The sequence below is a fragment of the Muscardinus avellanarius genome (assembly GCF_963383645.1).
Source record: "Muscardinus avellanarius genome assembly, chromosome: 2".
NCBI lineage: Eukaryota > Metazoa > Chordata > Mammalia > Rodentia > Gliridae > Muscardinus > Muscardinus avellanarius.
The window spans coordinates 62,869,701-62,897,422 of NC_137787.1; the positions used below are offsets into that span (position 1 = coordinate 62,869,701).

General features: G+C 41.2%; 1 protein-coding gene across 1 annotated transcript in view; it reads right to left on the bottom strand.

Moving 5' to 3' along the window:
• Positions 1–1,155: 1,155 nt before the first annotated feature.
• The window catches only part of MAP3K20 (mitogen-activated protein kinase kinase kinase 20), a gene marked incomplete at its 3' end in the record, with an annotated part of 174,480 nt that continues 147,913 nt past the window's right edge, over positions 1,156–27,722 (bottom strand). The window contains exons 17-20 of the mRNA XM_080689527.1: positions 13,637–13,753; positions 10,363–10,437; positions 6,514–6,664; positions 1,156–1,856 (exon numbers count right to left, since the gene is read on the bottom strand). Of these exons, the coding sequence (XP_080545653.1) occupies positions 1,156–1,856; positions 6,514–6,664; positions 10,363–10,437; positions 13,637–13,753 (1,044 nt within the window). The remainder of the gene's footprint in view (positions 1,857–6,513; positions 6,665–10,362; positions 10,438–13,636; positions 13,754–27,722) is intronic.

Here is a 27,722-nt window from a genome sequence, read left to right on the forward strand (position 1 = left end):
GGGCAGGGTAAAGGACACTTGATAGTCAGGCTTAGCAAATGCTGAACAAAATCTCAGAATATTAAAAGCAGCACTCATTTGACACAGAATATGTTTGTCGCCATGTTTTTGCTTTGTAAAATGTGAAGAATCTCGCAAGCTGGATCCTTCCATTCTGGTGAAGCTGCAGCCGGTCTGCACTTCACCCCCAGCTGCTTGGAGCTGTCTTGCCGCAGGGCTGGTATTTACTGTCTGGCTCTAACAAGGATGTTGGTAATTTTAAATTTCTCTGGCTTTTCACTTGTGACGTTATTATCCTGCTCTCTGTCTGTTTTCTTTTAGATTTTAGATTTCTGACATCCCAAGAGGCCTTTATGCTCTGTTATTTCCCCTCTCTTTGCTCCTTCTTTGGTAAAATGTAAAAAATAATACTCAAAAGGATTCCTGGGAGCCTAAGAAAGGAAACAACCACAAATCTTCTAAGTAATTTAGGTCTTTGGTTGCTGATGAATCTTAATGAATGAGATATGCATCATAATCAACATTAAGTTCAATAACCTTTTTTATTATCAAAAAATGATGAGCCAAATCAGTTATATTGTGACCATGATAGAAACACGTATATTTTACTCAAATAAATACTAACTAGCAGGGCTGAGATGAGGGTTCAGTGAGTGAGGCGTCTGCCTTGGGCAGCTAGTACAAGAAATTCGTGATGAACAAAATACAAAAACTAAATAAAGGCAGGATCGGCAGCAGTGCTTGCCAAGCCATATTGGAGCATTAGACAAAAGGCAAAAGTCAGTGAACACTGATCCTGTCGTTAGCTAGAATTCTGATATTTTGTTGACCTCACGTGGCTTACCCTGGTCCCATCCTGCTAACCAAAATGTCAGTGCTTAGGGGAAAAAGATGGCATAGACGCTGTCTCCAACAAGATTAATTCAGGGGAGAAAAAATACATAGTTATTTTCAAGTCTAGTTATCATGACTAGGTGGCCAACATTCATAATTTGGGCCCTGTTGTGGCTGTAGTCTCAATTCAGAAGGCATTTTCCCATCCCAAACACGGAGGAGTTATCTTTCTGTTCATTGAATCTGAGGACATCCGATTATCAAAACCCACTGCACGAACAATAGAAACACCAGCTTAGAACACCTCATCGAGTTCACTCATCAAAAGGTTCTGCGGCCACGGTAGCCGCCCCTGGCTCGCTCTTTGCTGGCCCTGGCAGGGGAGGGCCGGAGGGGCTTCTTGCGGTACTCCACCTTGGTCCAGCCTCCTTCGCCCCCTTTGTTCTCTTCCTCGCTGGCTCTGGACTCGGTCTCAGTGCGCAGAGGCATCCCTGGGATGGCCCTGGGTGGGTGGCGGTCATTTGTGCTTCTCTTAAAGTTGGGCGACTGGTGGGCATTGAGAGCTGACTGTGACGACCTGTAGAACTTCCCAGAGTATCTTTCTCTTGAAGGAGTGGAGTGCTGACTTTTCCCTCCATATCTTCCTCTAGGGGAGGAGTTGAGTGACGCGCTACCGCGCTCGTATTTGTTCCTACTCCTGTCCGAGTAGCGACCCCTCTCTAAAGAGCTGTCAGTGTTCAGGCTGGAGAAGCCACTGTCCCTGGAGTTGAGATGCAAGGAGGAGAAGTTCTTGGTCAGCCCGTACTGAGTGGGCGAGGAGCTTCTGGACTGGTTGATAGGTGTAATCTGTTGGTACTTAACGGGCCCCTGGGTCCGCCTCACAGCAGCAGCATAGGAATCCTGGTCGCCAAAGTATGGGAAGAAATGGGAGCCCAGAATAGGATTGCTCTGGGAACGTTGCAAGGAAGTGTTGGACACAATCTGCCGCATCCTCAGGGTGTCTAGCCACTGGCAGTCGGCACCTGTGGGAGAGATGGGGATGAGCATCCTCCGAGCCACACGAGGGTTGCATGCCTGATTCATAGCCGTCTCAGGAAACACAGGGCTGTTTTGGACACGCTAAGCATTACCGCTCACAGAAATTCTAGGCTAGGTATAAGGGCATTTCCTTTATGTGTACAGAGACTTAAAAAAAGATAAATGGACATTCACACTTCCTGAGGATGTGCCATGTGCTAGACATTGTTCCATGGGCTTTTCTTCCACAGTCTCATTGAATCCTTCTAAGAGTCTTCTCAGGGAAACTAAATGTCTTATTCAATGAGCGAGGAAGCTTGGGAGGTCAAGTGACTTGCTCAAGTCCACTCAGCCAAGAATCCCAGGTCTTTCTGCATCTAGAGCTCATCTTCCTCCTGCCTAGCTGTGTTGTCAACTTCCAGGAATTACTGTTTAAGTGTTGGGGTAGTAGAGGCATGCTTTGTAAGCCAACGGCTTTTTGCCAAACAGCACTTTGAAACCATCAAGGATCCCAAAGGCAGATAAAAGAAGGGGTGCTCCAAAGACTAAGACAGGTTGAGAGTGTTCAGCAGAAGCTAACACTTGTCTTCAGAAAGGGGAGGCCTGAGGGTCCTCAGTGAGGAATGCTTCAGTGTAAAGGATGAAGCTGTAAGGGCTGGGCACAGCGGCACATGCCTGCCATCCCACTTCTTAGGAGGCTGAGACAGGAAGATTGCAGGTTCAAGGCCAGCCTCAGCAACTTAGAGCCTCAGTAATTTATTTGAAAAGTATTTATATTTTTCAAAATAAAAAACAAAAAGGAGTGGCAGTATAGCTTGGAGATACAATGCCCCTGGGTCCAATTCCTAGTACAAAAAAAAAAAAAAAAGAAAGAAAAAGAAAATAAAACAAAAGACAGGAAGAAAGAAAGAAAGAAAGAAAGGAAGGAAGCTTCATAGCAAGGAGGAAGAAGTTAGGGAAAAAGAAAATGATTAATCAGAAACCACCATTTAGTGAAAGGCCAGTTCCTCACACTACCTTTCCTGTCTTTGCAGCATCTGACCTCTGACACCATAGGTGCCAAATAAACCTTTCTTTCTCTATGTTGTGCTTGTCAAGTATTTTGGTCATAGCAATTAAAAAGCTGGCTACAATACCAGAAATGTTGATGCTAGGAATAGACACACTGCTGTTCAATTTTGGCCCAAGCAGAATCAGTGAGGGCTAGTCTACTGGAGGCTTCGAGAAAAACTTTTCTCTCTCCTAAATATGACAACAGGAACCTGAGCCCTCATTTCCTCTGGGTTTCTTTGCACGGTGACTGTCAACGTGGGAGGAGCTAGGCCAAGGGCAAAGCCAGCACAGTGGGTATGCAAAGTGGAGAGAAGGAAAGGGGACCCTGACCTTAACCGCTGCACAGGTTCATCTGACTGCAGCAGAGCCTGTGGGACCTCTGCACTTCTGACGGAAGACAGTACATTTTATTACAGTTAAATCAGTGGCTTAGGGACTTTAGAGTACCTCTGAACCCCTGGAAGGCTGCTTAAAATACAAACCCCTGGTTCAATCCCTATGACTTCTGACTTGGTGGTTCTGGAGCTGAGCCTGAGTTTTCTGTCTTCCTGTCTTCCTCCCTCCCTCCCTCCCTCCCTCCCTCCCTCCCTCTTTCTTTCTTTCTTTCTTTCTTTCTTTCTTTCTTTCTTTCTTTCTTTCTTTCTTTCTTTTTCTTTCTTTCTTTGTATGCTAGGGATGGAACCCAGGAGCATTCTACTTACCAGCTACAGCCCCAGCTCGATTATTTATTCTTTACTTTGAACAGAGTTTTACTATGTTGCAGAGGGCTTCACTAAATAGGTGAGGCTGGCCCCGAACCTGGAGTTTTTTTGTATTTCTAATAAGGTTACAGATGAGATTACAAGCATGTGCCACCATGCCAGGCTGAGTTTTTTGTTTTTCTAACAAGGTTACAGATAATCTGGACATTGCTGGTCCTGGGATCACACACACTTTGACACTTTTGGGAGAAAGCTGGTTGGAACTGGGTTTTCGGCTACTTGTGGCTAAAAGAGATCTTAACTGGTCAAGGTGGTATGCATTGGAAAAAGAGACAAAAACGGGCAGAAGGAGGACAGAAGGGAGGCAAACGAGTCATAACTGGAGTACGCCAAGGGAGGAAAACGCTGCCGCCTCTCCAGTTCTTATGTAGAAGGAAAAAGTTTATGGAGAGAAATTCTAGTGGGAGATGGATGGGAACTGACGATCCCTGTATACACTCTTAGAGGAAGAATAATTTACTGTCTCCTAAACTATTTAAGTTTAAAAGAAGTGACAGACACTTCTCTGATGTGCCCATATCTACATGGTCACAATATGTTGCATGGGGTGACTTGGCCACCCTCCCATCCCTTGGGCTGTACCATCCATCACCATCTTATTGTTTCATTGATCCATAGGAGAGGGATAAAAAAAAAAAAAAAGGCTGGGCATGGTGGCGCACACTTGTAATTCCAGCATTTGGGAGGTGGAGACTGGAGACCAGAGGATGGTGGTTTACAGACAGCCTCAGCTACTTAGCCAGGCCCTTCGCAACTCAGTGAGACCCTATTTAAAAAATAAAGAGACTATGCTGGGTTTGGTGGCGCACACTTGTGATCCCAGCATTTGGGAGGCTGAGACAGGAGGTTCCGGGTTCACGGACAGCCTCAGCTACTACTTAGGCTCTTTGAAACTCAGCAAGACCTTGTTTCAAAATAAAAGAATAAAAAATAGGGCTGAGAGTATAGAATAAAAGAAAGAAAGAAAGAAAAAAAAGAAAGGAGAGAGAGAAAAAGAAAGAAAGAAAGAAAGAGCACCCATAAGCAGCTGTAAAAACCATGAGATTTCCCAGAGAAGCTGGAATTGGGACTGATAAAGTGTCAGCCTGGTAACTTTCAACTACATAGAAACTTGGAAGCTGTTGGCAGCCATTTTGTATCAGTGTGGGTAGAGAAATAGAAAACTAGCTTTTAGTGAAAGAGAACAATTAAGCAGAAATGCAGAGAGAAGCCCCCACAGGCTTTATAGGGTGTTTCAGGGATCAGAGAAGATCAGACTATGAAGGCCCTGTAAAAGTAAAATGTGCCCAATAAACATTAGTGATTCTAGAAAGATCCTTCAAGGTATGACGGTAGGCTCGCCAACTTAATAAATATAAAAGCCAGGTGAGACTCGCCAACTTAATAAATATAAAAGGAGAACCTCCTGAGAGAGGCTAGTGGAAATCAACAACTACTTTGTGAAATAGTCTTTAGGAGAAATAGCTTGCCCTAAAAGATGTTTGACCAGGTACTGGTAGCCATGAAGTCTTGATCAAAATTCCAGCCCACTCATAGTGGTGAGAATGTCCTCTGATAACAAGTTATAAGATTATAACCAAGTCAACTTTGTTAACAAAGGAGACAGGCTTGGCATGCTGTAAAAGACATGTGCGTGGGTTCTGAGTTCTGGATTCTGGGTACCCTGGCTGGTGGACATTTAAGAATATCTGTACTTCTTGGTAGGGCAGTCCTTATATGGAACACATTGGGAATCAGTTCTCAATGGCTCGGTGACACCAGGGGTCAGCATGTTAGAGCCTGAGGCTTGTTCTCTGCCCACCAAACGACCTTCTAGTGTGATTTCACAGGCATATTTTCCTCTTGGGAAAAAAATGCACTGACCAGAAAACATTCACATCTTGGCTGTCTGGCAGGTGGGTTTCTCATGGTAACAAGGGTACGATGTGTGGGTTTGTATACACCCATTTCCAATATATTTATTAGTTTGTCCCAGTTTTGCAGAGTTACTGGAGTTTCTGGATCTACAAAGCTGAGGGTCAGAACCTCTTTTTTGGCCAGTCAGCAACCTTCCTCGATGTTATTCAAAACTGTCTCTTTCACATCATCTATAATTACTATCACCACTATCCATAATAATGCATTTCAAGTTCTCTGTCATTCTCTATCCCCTCTTCTTTGCCACCTTACTCCTTCTTTTTTCCTCCTTCATTCTTTATCATTTCTATACTTTGATGTCGTAAGGGTGTTCAGGATTCAAGAAGCTGTGCTGGTGACAGCAGCTGCTGTTTTATTTTTGGTACCAGGGACTGAACCTAGAGGCATTCTACTTCTGAGCTATACTTCAGCCCTTCTTATGTATGTATGTATGTATGTATGTATGTATGTATGTATGTATTTTGAGACAGAGTCTTTGTAGGTTGCAGAGATCCTTGCTAAGTTGCTGAGGCTGAACTCAAACCTGTGATCTTTTTGTCCCAGCCTCCCAAGTACTGTATTACAGCCTGTGCCACCACACCCGCCTCAACAGTGACTTTGTAGGACGTTTATCTCTATATCTACAGACATTCTTTCGGAAACTATATACACAAATACATAATTTTATTTATTAATGCAATGTAATCACTGAATTTCATCTTTTATCACAGTTATCTAAATACTGGAATTTACTATAATATGCTCATATTTATGCTTATAAATACTACTCTCCCTACAATCTCCTTATAAAACCAATATTATAAAAGTATAAGAAGGAAGAGTTATATTAGAGAGCTGAGTCTCTCCACAGACCGGCATGTATTTGTGCTGAGAACCCCACAGCTGGGCTTTTGGAATGGAGCAGGCGTGTGTTAAGGGAACACTGACTTACTTGAGTCAGACCTGCTGCCGTGGTTGCCTTCTGCACTGGGGAGCGGGGTCTGAATAGCAAGCTGCACTGCTTTCACTTCGTCCTCAGGCTTTGATTTACTCCACTGAATCGCATGGATATGTTTAGTGCTTTTTGGAGTTCTAACATCACTCTGTTACAAAAAAAAAAAGAGAAAGAAACCCATGATCATAGGTACAAACATTTAAGGGGGGAAGAAAAGCCAGGCGTGGTGGTGCACGTCTATAACGTCTATCACTTCAGTACTTGGCAGGCTGAGAGTTCAGAGGGATTTGAGGTTTGAGGAGAGCCTCAAAAACTTAGCGAGACCCTCGGCAACCCAGTGAGATCCTGTTTCAAAAACAAAACAACAACAAAGAATAAAAGGGAAGAAAAGAAACTCAGGTTATTATGTCTTGTCAATTTTGCTACTTAAAACACTGTCATTCATTGGGTAAAATATTCTGAATAGTTTGCCTAAATATGCTAACTTGATTAAAAGGACTATTTTAACTACTTTTTCCTTTTTTCTCTTTGGTGTCTGTCAGTCTGTCTGTCTGTCTGTCTGTCTGTCTGTCTGTCTTTGTGGTGTGGGATCCAATCCAGGTCCTTAACAAATCGTAAGCAGGTGCTCTTCCACTGAGGTACATCTCCAGCACCAAGAACAATGTATTTCTTAATGGATTATAACGCAGTTCTTAGTAGATTATACTAATTATATAGTGATTGTCTTCGCTCAGAATTTATAACATTTGGCAAGTCTCAACTTACCTTTTTGATAAGAAATGAAAAATAATTTTTTTCTGCTTTTTAGTACTTGAAAAGAGATAGTCTGTAGAATAAACATCTGATACTTCTCTGACATGACAGCCTTTGTCACAGGGGCCTTGGGGACACATGGGAAGCTTAAGGGAACAACCCACAGGGAGGACGAAGGGCAACAGGGCAAAGACAAATGGGATCCAGAGTGAAGAAATCAGGATCAGAGAAAGAGAGGAGTCCAGATGGAGACACGGCCCACGAGGCTTTACAAGTCTTACTTGTACAGAGGGTCTCCAGGGCTGTGCTCCCAGACCTATTTTATACTTTATTTGGAAACAGGGCCTCACTAAGTTGCTGAGAGCCTCACTAAATAGCTGAGGCTGGCTTCGAACCTGTGCAATCCTCCTGTCTCAGCCTCCCAAGTGCAGGGATTACAAGCGTGCACCACCACATCAGGCTTAGAACAGGTTTCTTGAAGGAACAAAATGCATGTCCAAACTTTTTTTTTTTTTTAAATACTGGGATTGAACCTAGGAGCATGCTACCTCTGAGCTATACCTCCAACTCTATTTTATTTTATTTTTTGCTGGTCTGGGGATGGAACATAGGGGCATTCGGGATAAACCCAGGGGCATTTGACCTCTGAGCTACACCCCCTGCCCTATTCTTTATTCTTTATTTTGAAACCGGGTCTCACTAAGTAGTAGAGGCTGGCCTTGAATGTGTGATCCTTCTGTCTTAGCCTCCCAAGTACTGGGATATAGGTGTACACCATCACGCCTGGCTTCTACTATCTTTATGTGTCCCTATTCCTTCTACTATAACTGCACCCCTCTACCTGGCTACGCACAGAGTTTCTCTATTTTGTACAGATAATGTCCTACTAGCCATGAAGATATGGTTGATTTTTAAAGAAATTATTAGTATTAATTACTTTTATTGAACACAGATTATTAAAATACTTTTAAAGAGCCGGGCGTGGTGGCGCACGCTTGTAATCCCCGCGCTTGGGAGGCAAAGACAGGAGGATCATGCAGGTTCGAAGCCAGCTGCGTGCGCTGGCTTAGGAGACCCTGTTTCCAAAATAAAAATGTAAAAATAGGTCTGGGAGTGTAGCCCAGAGTTATAAGGGCTTCCAGGAACCCCAGTACCACCAAAAAAAAAAATACTTTTAAAGAGAGATCATTCTCTAATAGCTACTGTGAGGTGTTTTTTTTTTTGTTGTTGTTGTTGTTGTTTTTTTTGGTTCTGGAGGTGGAGCCCATGGGCTTTTCTACCTCTGGGCTATACTCCCAGACCTATTTTATATTTTATTTGGAAACAGGGTTTCACTAAGTTACTGAGAGCCTCACTCAGTAGCTGAGGCTGGCTTCGAACCTGTGTGATCCTCCTGTCTCAGCCTCCCAAGCGCGGGGATTACAAGCATGCGCCACCACGCCCGGCTAATGTCTTTAAAAAGTATTGGCAAAAAGCAGGTAATATGATTCTAAGTAGCACAGTTCATAATAGTCAAGTTATAGAATCGGTCTCTAGTGTCCACCAACGGATGAATGGAAAAAGAAAATGTGGTACACACATGAGGTGTTTAGCAAACATTTCAAAGTCAATCACTAAGCCAAACAGAGAAGGAGGGAGGGGGCGGGGAGGGGGCGGGAACTGGGTAAGGGCTAAATGGGTGATGTGTGTGTTTGTCTCCACCATTTTGTACCCTATTAAGATGTATGACTACAAAGCACCAATAAAAAATTAAAAAAAGAGAAAAAGATATAGGGATGACTTGCAGTAAGGTCCAAGAACATGAAAAAAAGAATAAAATCAGACCTTTGTAAAATTCCTCCCCAAAAAAGAAAATATGGTACATATTACACAATTGAGTTTTATTCAGCCATAAAGAACACAATTCTGTCACTTGCAGGAAAATGGATGGAACCAGAGGACATCATGCTAAGTGAGACATCAGATTCAGAAAGTCAGGTGCTGTGTATCTCTCATATGTGGAAGCCAGAGAGAAAAAAGGAGAGAAAAGGGACTTCATGAACATCAGAAGAGAGACCAGCAGAGTTGTGGGAGGGGACCAGGAGAGGGAGGAAGGGAGGGAAAGAGAGGTATGGGGAAGGAAAAAGACCAAGTTATGCAATATGCACGTGTGAATATATCACAATGAATCTCACTATTGTATATTATTATAATGTACCAATAAATTTAAAAAATATATGCTCTTAAAATTTAAGTGTAATATATTATTAGCCATATGCATGTTGTTACACAGAAGATCTTGTTGATTTTTAAAATATAATTAGTTTCTTTCTCTCCCATGGTTTAAAATGTCCCACTGCTTACCCATTGTGTAAATCCAAACTCCTTCCTGGGGTCCTCTGGAGTGGTCCTCTGATGTGCTGCCTGGCTTGTCATTGAACTCCGCCCCCTGGAGACCTGTGCTTGCTGGTCTATCGCTGTTCCCTGCTGTCGCCTCCTCCCAAAGCTCTTCCCCAATCACCCATCCAACATCCTAAGTCATCCTGAAGAGAGTATACACCTCATCTCTCCTAATCATAGAATAGCGCCTGCCAGCAGGTTCTCCTAGGTATATGAATTTAAGTTTTAATAGTATATTGTAAAAGTATAACTTTTTTCTATCTTTCCATATAAACATTTGTGAAATCTGTTCATGATAATATATTCTCTTCCCAGGTAGCAGTGGGGGTTGCACTCTGATCTTCTGAAGAATCACTGATCTCCTCTCACCCCTAGACTCTTAGTTCCAAGAAGGCCAGGATGGGTTTCAGTCACTTTGGGGCATTCTGTGTACCTAACTTAATATGTGGTGTGTACAAAGTGTTCGGTCAACGAGGGAATGAATGCTCGTGATGTCCCTTTAGTCTGTACCTAAACATGTTCATCCTGTGTTCTTTCCTTCCCCATACCTTGTTAGAGAAAAATGTTGACCTTCCCATAGTCATGTTGGTTAAATCATCCCCCCCCCCCCCCCCCCCCCCCCCGTAAGCCAGATGCACTCTGAGGGACCAGGAAGATCAGGTGTACCACCTGGCGGTGGAGCCAGCAGCCTCCCCCCACCCCTTCTGCACTTACCTCGTACGTGACCGTGCACTCCACGGTCTGATTTTTCACTACTCCTACAATCCACTTCTCCATAACAAAAGGCGGCTGAAAAACAAAATTCATGATGCTACAGTACCACAAGCCAGCCTGCTCTGCCCCAGGGTGTTTCTTTAAGGCCAGGTGTACCATACATGATTTGCAAATATGAGCATACTATTGGATTAGCATGAAAATCATGTTGCTTTATAACACACCAATGTTTTGGACTTAGTTTCCTGCAGGACATCCTTTCATATATTTGTAAACAGCTAGTCTTAGTCTCCCATATTCTTTTCTTTTGTGATATAACATTTGCTATCATTCAATCCTATCCTTAAGTTAGTAGTGCATGCTCATGTTTGAAGTATCAGCAGAAAACTTTCTCTGAATGATTAGACCACATTATAATCTGAGAAGACCCAGCACTGTCTCCCCTGAGTACAGGGGTGGCTGGTATAGTGGATTCAACAACCTGTGTTCCATTCTGTCAGGCTACACTGCAAAGCTTCATATTACCATGCAGACTCTGTGGTGATCTTTTTCAACTATATTAAAATAAAGGGCTAGTAAAGAAGCCTGGACCTTGACTCCTGCGTTTGTCCTTTCTCTTTCTTTCTTTCTTTCTTTCTTTCTTTCTTTCTTTCTTTCTTTCTTTCTTTCTTTCTTTTTCTTTCTTTCTTCCTTCCTTCCTTTCTTTCTTTCTTTCTTTCTTTCTTTCTTTCTTTCTTTCTTTCTTTCTCTTTCTTTCTCTTTCTTTCTTTCTTTCTTCTTTCGTGGTACTAGGGAGTGAACTAGGGGGCAATCTACCTCTGAGCGATGCCCCAGGCCTTTATTTTTATTTATTTTTTGCAGTACTGGGGATGGAACCCAGTGGCCTCTCTTCGAGCTACTCCCCCAGGCCTATTTTTTATTCTTTATTTTGAAAGAGGGCCTCACTAAGTGGCTTAGGCTGTCCTTAAACCTGGATCCTCTGGTCTCAGCCTTCCAAATGTTGGAATTACAAGCATGCACCACCACGCCCGGCCCCCAGGCCTTTATTTTTTGTTTTGAAACAAGGTCTCCTGTGGTTGCAGTGAGACTTGCTACATTGCTGAGGCTGGCCTTGAACCTGCAATCCTCCTGTCTCAGCTCCCTGTGTACTGGGATTACAGGTGTGTGTCACCACGCAGGGCTTCTATGTTAATTTTGATGACTGTAATCCCTTTTAGAAGTGAGTTGCATCCTCCTCCCATCCTTCTTGCCCTCCAAGTTTAAGAATGCAAAATATGAGTTGGGTACAGAAATTGTGATGGACTTTTAACCAGGCTGCTAGGTTTTCTTTTTCATTGTTAGTATTTCTGTCAGCATTAAAAACTTCTTTAAATTTTGAATAGTCTTCCCAATCTTGTCTATAAGCCTTGTTATAATATTTGCGTGTGATTTTACAAATATGTAGTAGAACAGAAATATCTGTATTCAGCTTCACAATCTGATCTTATTATTTTTGTCAGGAGCAGCTTCCTTCTGCTAAAAGGCAACAACTTGGAACTTCTTCTTCTTTTTTTTTTTTTTCTTTTTTGTGGTGAGGGTGGAACCCAGGGGCGTTTCTACCTCCAGGTTATACTCCCAGACCTATTTTATACTTTATTTGGAAACAGGGTCTCACTAAGTTGCTGAGAGCCTCACTCAGCAGCTGAGGCTGGCTTCAAACCTGTGTGATCCTCCTGTCTCTGCCTCCCAAGCGCGGGGATTACAAGCATGCGCCACCACGCCCGGTTTAGAATTTACTTCTAAAGTACCCTGATGTGCTGGGGGTGGTGGCACAACTGTAATCCCAGTACTTGAGAGGCTGGGACAGGAGGATGGCAGGTTTAAGGGCAGCTTCAGCAAGTAGTGAGACTCATCAGCCAATTGAGACCTTGTTTCAAAGCACAAATAACAGATAAGGCTGGGGGTATAGTACAGAGATAGAATGCCCCTGAGTTTCAGTCCCAAAACAAAAATAACAAAATAGTACCCCAAACCAAAAACAATAAATAAATAAATAAATAAATAAATAAATAAATAAAAAAAATAAAATAAAAAGGAAAGGGCTGGGGCACACAACTCAGATGTAGAATACCCCTGGGTTCAATCACCAATATCTTTCCACACATAATAAATAAAATAAAATAAAATAAAGTAAAATAAACAGCCCTCAAGCAATAAATAAGTGTTATAATCTGAAAAGTGGTAGGTGGGGGAGAAGGGGAAAGTATTTATATCTTCTAGTCTTTAAGACATCAAAACATAATATGTCCAAACAACATAAGGAAAAGTTAAAGCCAAAATCATAATCTTTTATAAATAATGCTACTGAAGTAACTCCCAGTTATGCAAAGGAATCCAACAATGAATATCAAATCAATCTACTTGATGAAGCCGCTGGCAAATTAACAGAACTTGGGTGTTTAGCAATCTTTTGCCTTTTCAGGGAATACATTTACAAGTCTAATGCCGTGGTTCGGAAGACTCATTACTTCCCTGTTTGTGTTTGTACCTGGTTTTTGAAAACCCCATTTTTCTTTTGAAACCAAATACACAGTTAGTAGTGTGCTAGAGCTGATAGTTATTCCAGGCTAGGGACTGTCTTAATGACATCGCTGTTAATTTCCCTGAAGCTGTTGACCTCCTACCACTGAAATTTCATATATATATATGATTTTTAGTATTATGAATTTCTTTCCATTCAGAGAAAAAAGTCAAGCATTTCTATAAGTCTTTATTCAGCATTTTCACTGGTGTGCTTCCACCAGTAGTAATAATTTTCTGACCAATATGTTTTCTGATCAGTCCTAGGAATTCTCAAGGGAGCCATGAAGACTTCACCCAGGCCCCAGACTGAGCCTCATTTCAGTCCTTCAAACAGCTGAATTAGACCAAGAAAAGTCTTTATAAGTTTTCCAAAGTTTAAAATGATCTAAATTTGAAGTCCATATTTTCATTGATAACATTCTCTTTCCTTTAATAAGTAACAGAGTAAGCATAGAGAATATAGAAGGAATTTTTTAAAAAATTAAATACTTTTTTTTTTGCAGTGCTTTTTAGTTCACGCAGCCTAAGTGGAATTTTAACAAAAACTATTATAGTCTCAATCTGCTAAATAAAATGTGCCTTTCAAGAGCCAGCTTGAGGCTAAGCTGATGTGAGCATAGTCAGGCACAAAAGCCTACCGCTGGGTATTTTAATGTCTTTGTTTGATATCTGTGAATTCAAAAAAGCTTTTAAGCTGTAAATAGAACCTTACCTTTGTCATCTTCAAAATCTCTGCATCAGGTAGGTTAGTGTTGAATGTCACATCTTTTATGTAGGTTATTGCAATTTCATCCCCATCCATCTCCATATACATTTTCCACTTACAATCCTGGAATTAAAAGAGAAATTACAGAAATGAGGAAGGAAAACAATTTTTTTTTCTTAGTCCCAATGTTTTGTAACATATGAAGTATTCTAAATAAAGTATTACAGGAGGTTTTTTATTTTTCCTTTTTTTAATGAAAGGACATGAAATTAGATCTCTTTGTATATCTAAACACCCCCCCCCGTCATGCAGCCTTAATTTATCAGTCCAGGTGCTCTACTGTGTGGATTACAAATTCAAAATTCCAAAGGGGCCAAGTGAATAATAAAAATGAGCAAAGCAAGTAGCTTATGATAGAGCCCTAAGGTGTGACCTTTCACAAGAAATTTATTTAATTTACATGTTAAACATTATAGGGATATTTTCTCATTGCCACAAAGAAATGTGGTCTTTATTTTTTTTAACTATACAGTTATCCTTCTGTTCTGCCTTTATTTCCCAGTGTTGATATTGATGTGAGTTCAAGTAACACTTCATTTTCCTCTTAATGGGGAGGAAAGCAACACTGCAAATAGGATCGTGTGTGTGTGGTAACTGCAAAGGAGAGTCATGGGAAGGCTTGGGGCTCTGGAGCTGAAGGGCAGCTATCCTAAAGGCATAGCCACTACTCAGCCTGCATTGATTGTTCCCACATGAATCCAGTTCTGTTGGGCTCTTTATGTTTCACAATAAGCTGGAGATTTGGATTCTTTTTTTTTTTTTTTTTTTTTTTTTGCGGTATTAGGGATGAAACCCAGGGGCATTCTACCTCCGAGATACACTACCAGCCCTATTTTTTATTCTTTATTTTGAAACAGGGTCTCACTGAGTTGCAAAGGGCCTAAGTAGTAGCTGAGGTTTTCTTCGAACTGTGATCCTCCTGTCTCAGCCCCCCAAATGCTGAAATTACAAGCATGTGCCACCATGCCTGGCTGTGTGAAGCTTCTTAATTTTTAAGTGATGGTGTGTTAAATTTTCAATAAAAGTACTATTCAATAAAAATGTGCTTTACATAGCTGGGCATGGTGGCACACTACATTTGTAATCTTGGGAGGTTGAGGCAGGAGGATCATGGGTTCGTGGCCAACCTCAGCTACTTAGTGAGGCCCTCCACTACTTAGTGAAACCCTATTTCAAAATAAAGAATAAAACATAGGGCTGGGGGTGGGGGTGTGTGTGGCTCAGAGGTAGAATGCCTCAGTACTGCAAAAAAAAAAAAAAAAAAAGCTTTACATTATCAATCACCTGAGGAATGTAAATTGAAACCTCAATGAGGTATACACCTACCAAAATGAGCAATGCTGATAATGTCAAATATTACATCTAATAGAATGTTAGTACATTGTTGATGGAAGTATAAACAATGCAATTGCTTCAGAAAAGGGTATGGCAATTTATTATAAAACTAAACATACCTCTATCCTATGATCTAGGAGGTATTTATCCAAAAGAAATAAAGACTTGTCTGAGTATATTCTTAGTAGCTCTATAATAATAGCACCCCCTAAAAAAAAAGTTAGACATGGTGCCGCATACTTGTAATTCCAGTACTTGGGAGGCTGAGACAAGAAGATCATAGGTTCAAGTCCAGCCTCAGCAGTTCAGGAAGACCCTCAGCAAGACTGCTTCAAAATAAAAACTAAAAAGGGCTGAGGGTGTAGCTTGGAGGTAGAATGCTCCTGGGTTCAATCCCTAGCACCACATATACACATAAAAACATATTAATAACCAAAAAACTGGAAACAAGTCAACTGTCCTTCAAAAGAGAAGGGATAAACCGTGATATATTCATAAAGTAGGCTGCTACTTAGCAATACAAGGAGACAAATTACCGACACATGAAACGACATGGATACATCTCAAAAAACATAGTGACTGAAATAAATATTATGCAAAAAAGAACATATTAATGATTCCACTTATAGGACATTCTGAACAAAACCAAGATGTGATGGAAAAAATTCTGAACAGTGACTGCCTCTGCAGATGATGATCCACTGGGAAGGTATGAGGAGCTTTCGGGGTGGTAATGTTCTATTCATATATGGAAAGGTTACACAGGAGTATGCATTTGTCAAAACTCCACTAATGTATACTTAATATATGTGCATTTCTAACATACTGAAGTACTTAGGAGGAAACATATGGATATCTGAAAATTACTTTGAAATGCATAAAAAATGAGTGCTAGATGGCTGAAGGGACAGGCATGCCAGGTGAGAAGGACAGTAGAGTATAATTTCAATGGTTAAATTGAAATGATGGGTGTATGAAGGTTCACCATGAAATTCTTATGGCTTTGCTGTATGAAGAATTCAGTAATAAAAAGGTTGGAGGATCAACACTGCATACAATTCAAAGGAAAAACAGAACTATGTCTTTGTACCAAATCTGACCATTGGACCATAAATTTACATTGTTTTACATTTTTTTTGAAGAATGAAGATTTTGAGGGATTTAAGGATAAGGTACCAAACACCTTACATGCTGAAACTAGAAAATGCTCTCATCAGAGTGGACCTGGAATGTTTCTTAGAGCAAGCTCAGACACAGTTCTCATGGAAGAGGATCAACAGAGTCTGTTGAAAACCTGTTGGCTTCAGCAGGGAGCTGCGGGAGCCAGTGCTTCAGGTAAGTGTCTGGGTGAATCGCTGAATCAAGCAGGACTCAAGTCCAAGGAAAGTGGCCCTCTCTGCCAGCCACATTCACAAGACAGAGAGCCAATTAGCGCAGGAAAAGGCCTATTCAATAAAATAAGCACCTAGGTCTCATCTAACATGGTCAAATTAGCCTCTGAAAATGGACAAATCTCTATTTCTTTGTTTTGGAGCCACTGCTACCCGGGCAACGTGGACCCTGAGATAACACGACAGGATATTGACTGTTTGGCGTCACAACTGCTCTTCTCTGAAACAGAGAGAGCCTTCTCCAGGCGGTGGCTGGAATAAAATGCCTTAAAAGAAACAAGTTTCCCCAGTTCTGTTTCTTTTGCTTGTCAAGTTTGAGAATAATAGTCAAAGATCCAGCCCACAGACGTTGAACTGCATGTAAGTGCCCAGATCCCTCTGCCTTCTCTTGTCTCATAACCCAGTGCTCCTCCCTGACCTCGTGCTCCTCCAGAGCCTCCTCATGCCCCATGAGGGGAGCTGTGTTAGGAAGGGGCTGACTGGTGTGTGCATGTGTGCAGGCGTGTGTGTGTGTGTGTGTGTGTGTGTGTGTGTGTGTGTGTGTGTGTGTTTACTGGTGGGTATCACACCATGGTATTTCATTTGATATTCCTAATACCCCTGCAAATTGGACCCATTTTCCCTTTTAGAATGAATGAGAAAAACAAAGCTTAGACAGATTTAAAGTTTCCTTGGGTTTCATGATCAGGAAGTGGTGGAGGCGACATCAGGACACCAGGAGGCTGCTGCACTCCATAGCTGGAGGAAAGTCTATGGGGAAGGTAAGTGGGAGGAGCGTGTTGTGCGCTCACTGGATGGTTTTACTAAGCTCCATAAATGGGATGAGCCATTGGCAACAGGCAGGAGGGAGAAGAACCAGAGAAGATTTTGCTAATAAAATAGAAGAATCAAGAGGCTACAGCTGCTCTCTCCAGCAACTGCTTCCCGGCTCCCCAAAGTCCAACTTGGAGAAACACTGATCCAAATGATAGGGTCAGAGACCTTTTACTCTTAAAATTCTCTCTTTCTCTTATCTGAAAGGAAGTCTTTTAACTGAACCATAAAAGAAGATAGCAACAGAAGCAATAAAACTATAATCAAGGAAGTTATAAGAAAGAGGGCATTATGCATTCTGTTAAGAAGTAGGGGCTACTTCTCACAAACCGGACAAGAAAGAAAGAGAATTCCTAGTCGTCACTTTAAGCACGAGCTTATTTTGCCAAGGCCTTGACACTGCTCTTGGGAATATTCAGGGCAACTATGATGTCACTGTCAACTAGTTAAGAAAAGTAATCCATTAATAAAATAAAAGAATGTCTTAAATTTTGCTTGGTTTCAAATTAACTTAAGGTATCCTTGATATTTTTGCCATCTAGTGAGTTATAAGTTGTTAGTGAGGATTGCCTGTGACTACCAATTTATCCAGTGGTTACTGATGTCCACATAGGACTGCAGACACTGAGATGCCATGAGATAAGTTCTTTTTTTTTTTTTTTGGTACTGGAGATTGAACCCAGAGGCATTCTACCTCTGAATTACACCCCTACCCCCCTTTAAAAAAATTGAAACAGGAACTTATTAAGTTACTTAAGAAGCTGAGGCTGGTATTGAACCTGCAATCCTCCTGTCTCAGCCTCCCAAGTACTGGGATTATAAGTGTGTGCCACCACAGCAACCTCTAAACCAACTGATTATCGACATGTTTTCATAACAAGTAAGATGAATTAAATCAGTAGCAACATCACTAAAATTAATAATTCTACGTATTTATAAGACTAACATGGGGTTTTACTTGCATATTTACTACCTAGGTAGTGACAGAAGCTATGTAGTAGGACTGTGGGCTCTGATTTAAAAATCACTAGCCTGGCATAGTGGTGATGTAATCCCAGTATTTGGAAGGTTGAGATAGGAGGATCACAGATTTAAGACCAGTCTCAGGAATTCATCGAGGCTCTCAGCAATTTAGTGAGAACTTGTTCCTAACTAAAAAATAAAACAGGGGTAGCTCAGACATAGAATGAATGCCTTTGGGTTCAATACCTAGCACTCCCTATATATATATAATATATTATATATAATAGTTTTTATTTTATTATATATATAATATTTATATAAAAATATATATTTTTCGGTATTGGGAATGGAATCCAAGGACATTCTACCTCTGAGCTACACCCCCAGCCCTATTTTTTATTCTTTATTTTGAAACAGTGTCTCACTGAGTTGCAAAGGGATTCACTAAGTAGTAGCTGAGGGTATCCAGGAACAGTGATCCTTCTGTCTCAGCCTCCCAAATGCTGGGATTACAAGCGTGCACCGCCATGCTCAGCTACATACATACATATGTACATACATACAAACACATACATATGTAAATACATACAAACATACATACAGCCATATGCTTTTATCAGGGTGAGCTGGTATTGATTTTGCTTTGATGCGATAGAGATGTGACGTGTGAATAGGAGACATTCAAGAGTGACTTTGGATGTCTGTGAACAGCTCTCAATCCTGGGAGGCACAAATCAAAATCAGACAACTCTGGATTCTAAGAGATCCCACAGGAGTCCCAAATGATTTTTTTCCCAAAACCCCTGGCAGTCTGAAATGGTTCTGTTATCCACTCAGCAAACGCAAGACATTGGTGATTCCTATTAAAATGAGAGCAACATGGGAAGGATTATTTGCCATTACTATGGGACTAGGAGGGCGAGGTGGAGGTTGGAAGTCCCACTACCTGGGCTTGACTCCTAGTTTTCTAGTTTTTGTCACGTTTCCTTCTAATCATAGCCTATTTTTTTCTTTTCTTTCTTTCTTTTTTTTTTTTTTAAAGTTTGCTTTTTTTAATTTTTAATTGGTGCACTGTATTCATACATCATAGTGGGATACATACTTTTGTAGACATACATGCACACATTGCCCAGTCAGCCCCCACCCGATCCCCACCCCATTCTCTCCCTATCCCTCCCTCCCATGCTTGGCTTAGTGGTTGACATCTAGTATTATAGCAATTTATCAAAAATTAAAAATGATAATCTCACATAACAGTTTCATTTGTCTGATACCAAGCTTTTGATGACTTAAAGATAACATTTCAATATTTCTTTTTGCTTTCTTTCTTACCAGAGAATCTATTTTTTCTATTTTTTAGGTGAAACTATCATATATTTATATATTTATTTTTCAGAAAAAAAATCTATCCTAATATGGAATATGGACTCTAGGTACCCACAACGATCTTGAAAAAGAACAAAGCTAGAAGATGTATATTTTCTGATTTCAAACCATATAAAGCTACAATAATTGAAACAGTGTAGTACTATTCTAAAGGCAGATATATAAACCATTGGAATTAAATAAAAGCCTAGAGCTAAATTCTTCCCTATATTGTCAAGTTATTTTTGACAAGGTTTCCACGAACATTTGGTGGTGGGAATAATAATCTTTTAACTAAATATTGTTGAAAAATAATAATTACATGGAAAAGAATAAAATTGGACCCTTACCCAATCCCATATACAAGTATTAACTCAAAATAGATAAAAGACCTAAATATAAATCTTAAGACTATAAACTTTTAGGAGAAAATCTGGGTCATAAAACCTCACAACATTGAAATTGGCAGTGATTTCTTGGTTATGGTTTCAATGGCACAGGCAACAGAAGAGTATACAAACTCCCTAAAAAATAAAAAAAACATATTGTATATCCAAAGACAATGTAAACAGAGTTAACAGTTACTAATAGAATGGGATAAAATATTTCCAAATGCTATATCTGAAGGTATATTAATATTCCAACCAGAAATCCTAAAAATTAACAACAATAAAGGCAAACAATACCCTTTAGAGATAGGTAAAAGACTAACATAAATAATGAATCTCCACAGATAACCAATCTTAGTTGTCTGTTGGATGGAAAGTCATGTTTCTCTAGTTCTGATGTGTGTTACCTATTTCTTCTTTGTAGTTAATCTCTTTGAGTATTTTCTCTAGTGCTGGTTTTGAAGACATAAATTCCTTCAGTTTCTGTTTGTCATGGAAGCTTCTTATTTCTCCATCTAATTTGATAGAAAGTTTTGCTGGGTAGGAAATTTTTGGCTGGAAGTTGTTTTCTTTCAGAGTTTGGAATATGTTACTCCAAGCCCTTCTGGCTCTCATGACTTGGTTTGGGAAGTCTGGAGTGATTCTAATTGGCTTGCCTCTGAATGTCACTTGGCCCTTTGTTTTTGTTGCCTTTAAGATTCTCTGCTTGGCTTCCACATTGGTCATTTTGACAATTATGTGGCGTGGGGATCCTCTTCTCCGATCCTGTCTAAAGGGAGTTCTATAAGTTTCCTGGACCTGCGTATCGACCTCTTGCTCTATGTCTGGAAAATTTTCTGCTATTACTTCCTTGAAGAGATTGTTGATCCCTTTGGTTTCACTTTCTTTTCCCTCCTCTATTCCAATTATTCTTAGATTAGCTCTCTTAAAATGGGCCCATATTTCTTCAATATCAGATTCCTGCTGTCGGATATTTTTTTCTAGATTAGAAACTATGCGTTCATTTTTGGAATGATCATCTTCTAAGAGCGAGATTCTGTTCTCCATGTGTTCTAATCGGTTGTTTGTGCTTTGAATTGAGGCCCTTACTTCATTAATTGCATCCTTTATCTCTTTTTGGCTCTCTCTGAGTTCTTTTCGAAGCACCTCTATTATTTCTACAGTTATTTTCCTGATTTGATCTTCTAGAAATCTCTGATTTTCTGTTTTATCGGGTTCTGATGTTGTGGGGTTGTGTGCATTCATTGCTCCAGTATTATTCCTCTTTCCCATGATTTCGGAAGTTTGTGCCTTCTCTGGGTTCTTCCCTTGGGTCACTATGACTTCACTTAAGGTGTTCTGGAACTCGAGTCAGTAGTATCTCAGACCCCACTACTCCTTTACTGGGTTGTATCACAGAGTCTCCGACCCAGAGAGTCGATAGAGGCTGCTTTAGACTGTGGGGGGTGCCAGGTTGCACGTTCTCCTATGGTGTGATATCACTGCCACCGCCCCTCTCCCACTGGGTCAAGTCCCAGTGAGTACAGTACTGGGATTTCTCCGCTGTGGCCCGCAATTTGACTCACTGTTCTTGAGTACGCAGATGTAGCTGTACTGGATTCGGTGAATTCGGTGCTGCTGCCGCCGGTGGCAATATGGCGCCGCTGCTACGCCCTCGGCTATGGGGCTGGCGTTTTTTTCTTGGTTTTGATTTCCACTCTGAATCCCTGCAGCGTGTGCTGAGCTCAGCCACTGGGAGCTTTAGATGCCCTCTGCGCCGAGAAATCCCGCCTGGCTGTTCCGCAGCGGCTCCCCTCGGCTTGCTGTGGCCGTCCCGTGAATTCGCCGGTGCTGCCGGCAGTATGGCGCTGCTGCCGCGTCCTCGGGCATGAAGCCGCGTCCTCGGTCGTGAGGATCTCCTCTGTGGCTCTGTTCTCAGTCCGCTTTCTCTCTGGAGCCTGGTGATTTTTTTTGTTTCTCTTGTGATGTTGTTTTCTGGCTTTGAAAGGCGCTGATTTGTGGTAATGGAGATTTGTTGTTAGCGGGGCTCTTAAGCCCCGCTTTTCTTGGTCGCCATCTTCCCGGAAGTCTCTCTTTCCTTTCTTTTTTTTTTTTTTTTTGGTGCTGGCGATTGAACCCAGAGGCATTCTACCTCAAAGCTACACCCCCAGCTTGACCTTTTATTTCTTATTTGGAAGTAGGGTCTTACTAGGTTGCTGAGAGCCTAAATTGCCAAGGCTGGCTTTGAACCTGGGATCCTCCTGTCTCAGCCTCTTAAGTACTGGGATTACAAGTGTGCACAACCATTCCTGGCTTCATAGCTAACTTTTATAACCTTTCTGAATCCTGGTATTCTGAGCTCCACCCCCAGCCCAAATTTTTAGCTTTATTTTGAAACAGGGTCTTATTAATTTACAAAGGGGCTCACTAAGTTTCTGAGGTTGTCCGTGAACCATGATCCTCAAGTATCTGCCTCCCAAATGCTGGGATTACAGGCATGTGCCACCATACCCGGCCTGCCTTATTTTATTTTAAAACAGGCTTTCACTAAGTTTAGGAGGGCCTTGCTAAATTGCTGAGGCTGGTCTTAAATCACAATCCTCCTGTCTCAGCCTTTCAAGTCCTGGGATTACAGGCACACACCACCATGCCTGGTCCAGTATTCTTTATTTACAAGTGGGTCACTGTGCAATGATTAAAGGAAACAATATAAATACAGTACCTGCATTTGGTCAGAACCAAATTAGGAGCTTGAAAAAGAGTAAGTAGCCAGGTGTGATGGTGTATGCTTTTAGTCCCAGTACTTGGGAGCTGAGACAGGAAGGATAGCCAGCCTCAGTTACTTAGTGAGGCCCTCTGCAACTTAGTGAGACCCTGTTTCAAAGTAAAGAATAAAAAAATAAGGCTGAGGGTATAGCTCGAAGGTAGAATGCCCTGAGTTCTATCCCTAGTACTGCAAAAAGAAGAAAAAAAGAGTATTATTTCCATTATAGCCATTAACACAGCTTCAATTAGTTTATAAGAGTAACTGGCCTATCATCCAGCAGTTGTAGAAGAGAATAAGACAGAGGGCAAAGCAGCTTTAATGGGCAGAAAAGTACAAAGAACATCTAGACTAGGGATCCTGCTGGGCTGGGGCAGGGTCCTGGGAATCCAGAGGACACTGGAAGCCTCTGGGACCAGGGAATGACCTTCGTTGCAAGAAGGCATAGCTAAGTGGAAACATAACAATTGCTAGCTTCAGGAAATGAATTGAAAGATAAATTTATATCTTCTTACATAGCTGGGTTACCTAATACCAAGTCTGCCTTTCCCTGCTTCACAGATCCCAACACAGCCCTACTAATAAGTCCATCTGAGGTCTGGAGATACAGTGGCTACTACATGAAATTGACAGCTAGAGACTTATTTTGGTTGAGGAAACTGAAGCACTGGAGACAAGGTAATTTGACTGAGATCACACAGGTAGCAAGTGGTCGATGGAGTTTAGCTCTGAACCAATATGGCCTCTTGGTGCTATGAAGAGCAGGTGTCCAGCATCGGTCGGCTTCTCATCACTATAGCAAATACTTGAGATCATCAATTTATAAAGAGAAAAGGTTTATTTTGGCTTGACGGTTTGGAGGTTTTAGTTTAGGATCAGCTGGCCCTATTGCTTTTGGGCCTGTGGCAGGGCTGCACATCATGGCCAGAGGGAGAAAGAAAGAGATCAGGATTCTCCAATCCTTGTGTGGCATGTCTCTATAACCTGAAGATCTCTCACCAAGCCCCACCTGTCAAAGATTCCACCACCTTTCAAAAGCATCAAGCTGGGGACCAAACTAATACATGGACCATTAAGGGGCATTCCATATATGAACTATTGCATCTCCTTTCAGTTTTTTCTGAATTCTGAATTTTTCCTTGTTAAAGGTTAACAGAGTAAAGAATAATAGTACCAGGAAATCTCATCGTCCAAAGTAAAATGAAAGGCAAAAGTCACAGAGTCTGAATTCTCTTGGTGAATTCCTCTGGAAGGCTCTACAGTAGAGGTCAAGATGCTGTCTCTATGAAGACTGGCATAGCCAATTCCCCTCATTGTTGAAGAACATCGTTGTAAAAAGTGCATCTGATGTCACTGGAATTACAGATACTTTCCTCCAGCCCTACACGAAGCTACCTGCTGGCTTTGTGCCCAGGTGTGACTTTATTGTTCCAACCAGGAACAACCAGCTCCTGTCTTGTTGCAGGTGCAAAATAGAAGCCAAGTCCTGACTATCCTGGATTTAAATTTCATAAGTAGATTCCCTCACAAGAGCACATTTTCACTGTTCAGATGTGTATCTTGATGCCTTTTTTTCTAGGGAGTGAATTATTAACCCATAGAAAAAAGACTCTGGTCTATGGGAATGCACTAAGAAGTGCTTTTACTAGGACTTTGAGTGGCAAAAACCAGTCACCTGAAACTTTCCACTTGCTAGAAACTCTGCCTCTCTATGCAAATCCACATGAAGAAAATAGAATTTTGTTGGGGAGAGGGGAATGTTTGCAACTGAAATTGATGAAAAATCAGGACAATTCTTGTGGTGCCCAGAATGTGCACATTCTCCGGGCAGCTGCTAAAATACCTAGATAATTTTAGGAGCAAGTGTGTGGTTAATAGAGGATGAGAAAGCATTCCAATGGAACTGCTTCAGGAATGCCAATTTAGTGGAAAAATTTTCAGAATTAAGATGACTGGCCAAGTAAAACAGAAACTCTTACCCTATGAAGATAAAATCCTAAACAATACTCACTTAATGCTAAATTAAGTATTACTTTGTAAGAAATCACCACCATTTACTTTGTGAGCCATTAAAATTTTTTGGCGCCCAGCAAGGTGGTGCAATTTGTAATCCCAGTCTTTGGGAGGCTGAGATAGGAGAATTGCACATTCGAGGACAGTCTGAGTAAATAGTGAGACTCTCATCAATGTAGTGAGACCTGTTTCGAAATAAAAACAAAATAGGGCTGGGGTGTAGCTCAGAGGTAGAATGCTCTTGGTTTCAATCCCCAGTGCCATACACAGTATCTCTGGCAAGCTAGGTGTGGTGGTGCATGCTTATAATCCTAGTGCTTGGAAGGCTAAGACAGGAGAATCACAGGTTTATGGCCAGGCTTAGCAACTTAGTGAGACCTTGGTCTAAAATAGGGACTGAGGGTATAGATCAGAGGTAGAATGCCCCTGGGTTAAATCCCCAGTACTAAAATACATATATACATACATACGTATGTACATACATACATACATACATACAATAAAATTCTTCGGCGTTTCAAGGTAGTACATGGGATGCTGAACCTTCTGCTTCCCAAAAAAGAAAAGAAAGGGGAGGATGGAATGAGACGGGAAGGGAAGAAAAAGAAATAATCAAGATAAAGGTAAAATCTCCAATTGGAATGAAAAATGATTTCAGGTAGCACAAAAATTAAAGTTCTAGGACATTCAGAGAAAATAATATATTCATGTAGACATTTTCCTACCAAAATTTAATCGGATCTATCAGTGCTGCAGACAAATCTTTTAAAAGGCCAAGATCATTCAGGACATTCGAGAAGGAAATAGACCCCCCTCCAGGTTACCAGACTTTTTACCTAAAGGCTACAAACATTTAAAAAGTTAATGCACTTTCTATTGAGATAAAATAAGGGTTTTGTTTTCTTTTGGGATTGAACCTACGGGCATCCTATTCTCTAAGGTATATTACCAGCCCCGTTTTATTTTGAAACAGGGTCTCAACAGGTTGCTGAAGGTCTTACTAAAGCTGGCTTCTAGCCTGAGATTATCCTGTCTCAGACTCCTAAATATTGGGATTATAGGCATGTACCACTGCAACCAGAAAAAGGCAAGTTTTGAAGTTCATTAAGTGTGTGTGTGTGTGTGTGTGTGTGTGTGTGTGTGTGTGTTACTAGGGGTGGAACCCAGAGGCTTTCGACCTCTGGGCTATACTCCCGGACCTATTTTATATTTTATTTGGTAACAGGGTCTCACTAAATTGCTGAGTAGTTGAGGCTGGCTTTGAACCGGTGCGATCCTCCTGTCTCAGCCTCCCAAGCGCTGGGATTACAAGCGTGCGCCACCACACCCGTGTTGAAGTTCATTCAGTTTTGACAAATGCATATACCCAGGTAGCCAGCAAAACAAACAAGATATATCCAGTGCCCCAGGAAGTTCCCTCACACTTCTTCCCAAGCAAGCCCTTTCCACAAGCTAAAATTTACAGTATGCAGTCATATCTGTCTAGCATCACATTTCTGAGATTTGTCTGTTATTTAACCCTCACAGTCTTACCCTATTATGGAGAGCACAGCTCCATTTTACAGATGGGGATGCTGAGGCTCAGAGGCTGGAGAGATTTGTAGCCAGGTCTTTCAGCTTTGTGAGACTGGCATTGAAGACCTGGGCACATCAAATCTAGCCTAAGAGACATTGGTTTTCTAAATCCTTCCCCTCTCCTCTCCCCTCTGGGGATGGAGAAAAAGCAAAATCACCCGAGAATTTCAGGGTTCCAGCAAAAGGGCCTGCACCGAGGAGATATTTTAAAATATAAAATAGAGTGGTCAAAATAAAGTTTTTCAGATTCAAGGGGTGGGGAGAAAGTTAACAGTCATGGCAAACAACCGAGTGTTGCGGAACGCGAAGAAGTAATGTCAGATGAAATACAATACAATAAAAATATTGGTCATGCTGGTGTTAACAGCAGCGAGATGTTGACGGGTCCTCTGCTCGTTGCTATTATCTAGCTCAGCTGCCGGAACCTGCTGCGTTAAAGGCAGGAGAGCGGAGCATCCCGTGATAGCACCTGGGTTATTTATCATTAAGTATCACCCCGCTACACTATATTTTATTATGCCGCCTTTAAAAGGAAGATAATACAAGTATGGTTAATTTGCTTCTCTTCTTTATCTATACGGTGTCATGACCCAGCACGGCTTTGTCCCGTGAGATCTGTTTTTCAACCCCAAAGAAACCCACAAGAAACTCTCCCTAAAAATTCCATTAATAACCTCTTTCAGTGCGTATAGGTTGCAGGGTCTGGAACTAAGAATGTTTTAATCTCTTCAGCAAAACAATGTCTCATAATGATGTACAGGACTATTGCTGGTGGCACCGATGAAGGATCATACATAATTCAACACCTTTCACTTTGGCACCACTGTGATATCCTCATTAGCCGTGGCTCACAGTGTCTGTCAGATGGTGTCCATGCGAACGCAGGCATTATATTGTCTTTGAGATGTGCAGCTGCTTCCATGACACTGCCAGTATATAAAAACATGACGCCAGTTTGTTTTATTTAGTGCTAAACCTTCCAGTTTGTAAAAACAAGGCTGACACAGAGCCTGACATGAGGCAGTGAAAATAATTAGCTCTCATTTTCTCAGCCTCCTATTTCCTTCTCCCTGCTGTGTTCTCTTTCCACTAAACCACCACATGTCAGTCGAAATGGGAGGCAATTAGTGGGCTCATTTCAGTCCCCACAACTGTGCTGAAAAGAAAGTATTTATGATGGCACAATGAACAGCTGAAAGATTAAATAACATTTGCCTTTTGAAAAGAAAATGACTTCTAGCTAAATGGGCAATTTTTGATTATTCTCAAACAAGCTTAGAGTAGTTGGTTTTTAAAATACAAGAAAGGAAAATGAGTCATTTTTAGGTGAAAGAATCAAATAAAACTTGACACAGTAATGCAAATAACTGATGTTTTATTGCAAAATATGTAAATGCGTTATACCCTCAACAATGGCTCGTGTCTAAGGTCAGGGCAGATTGGTG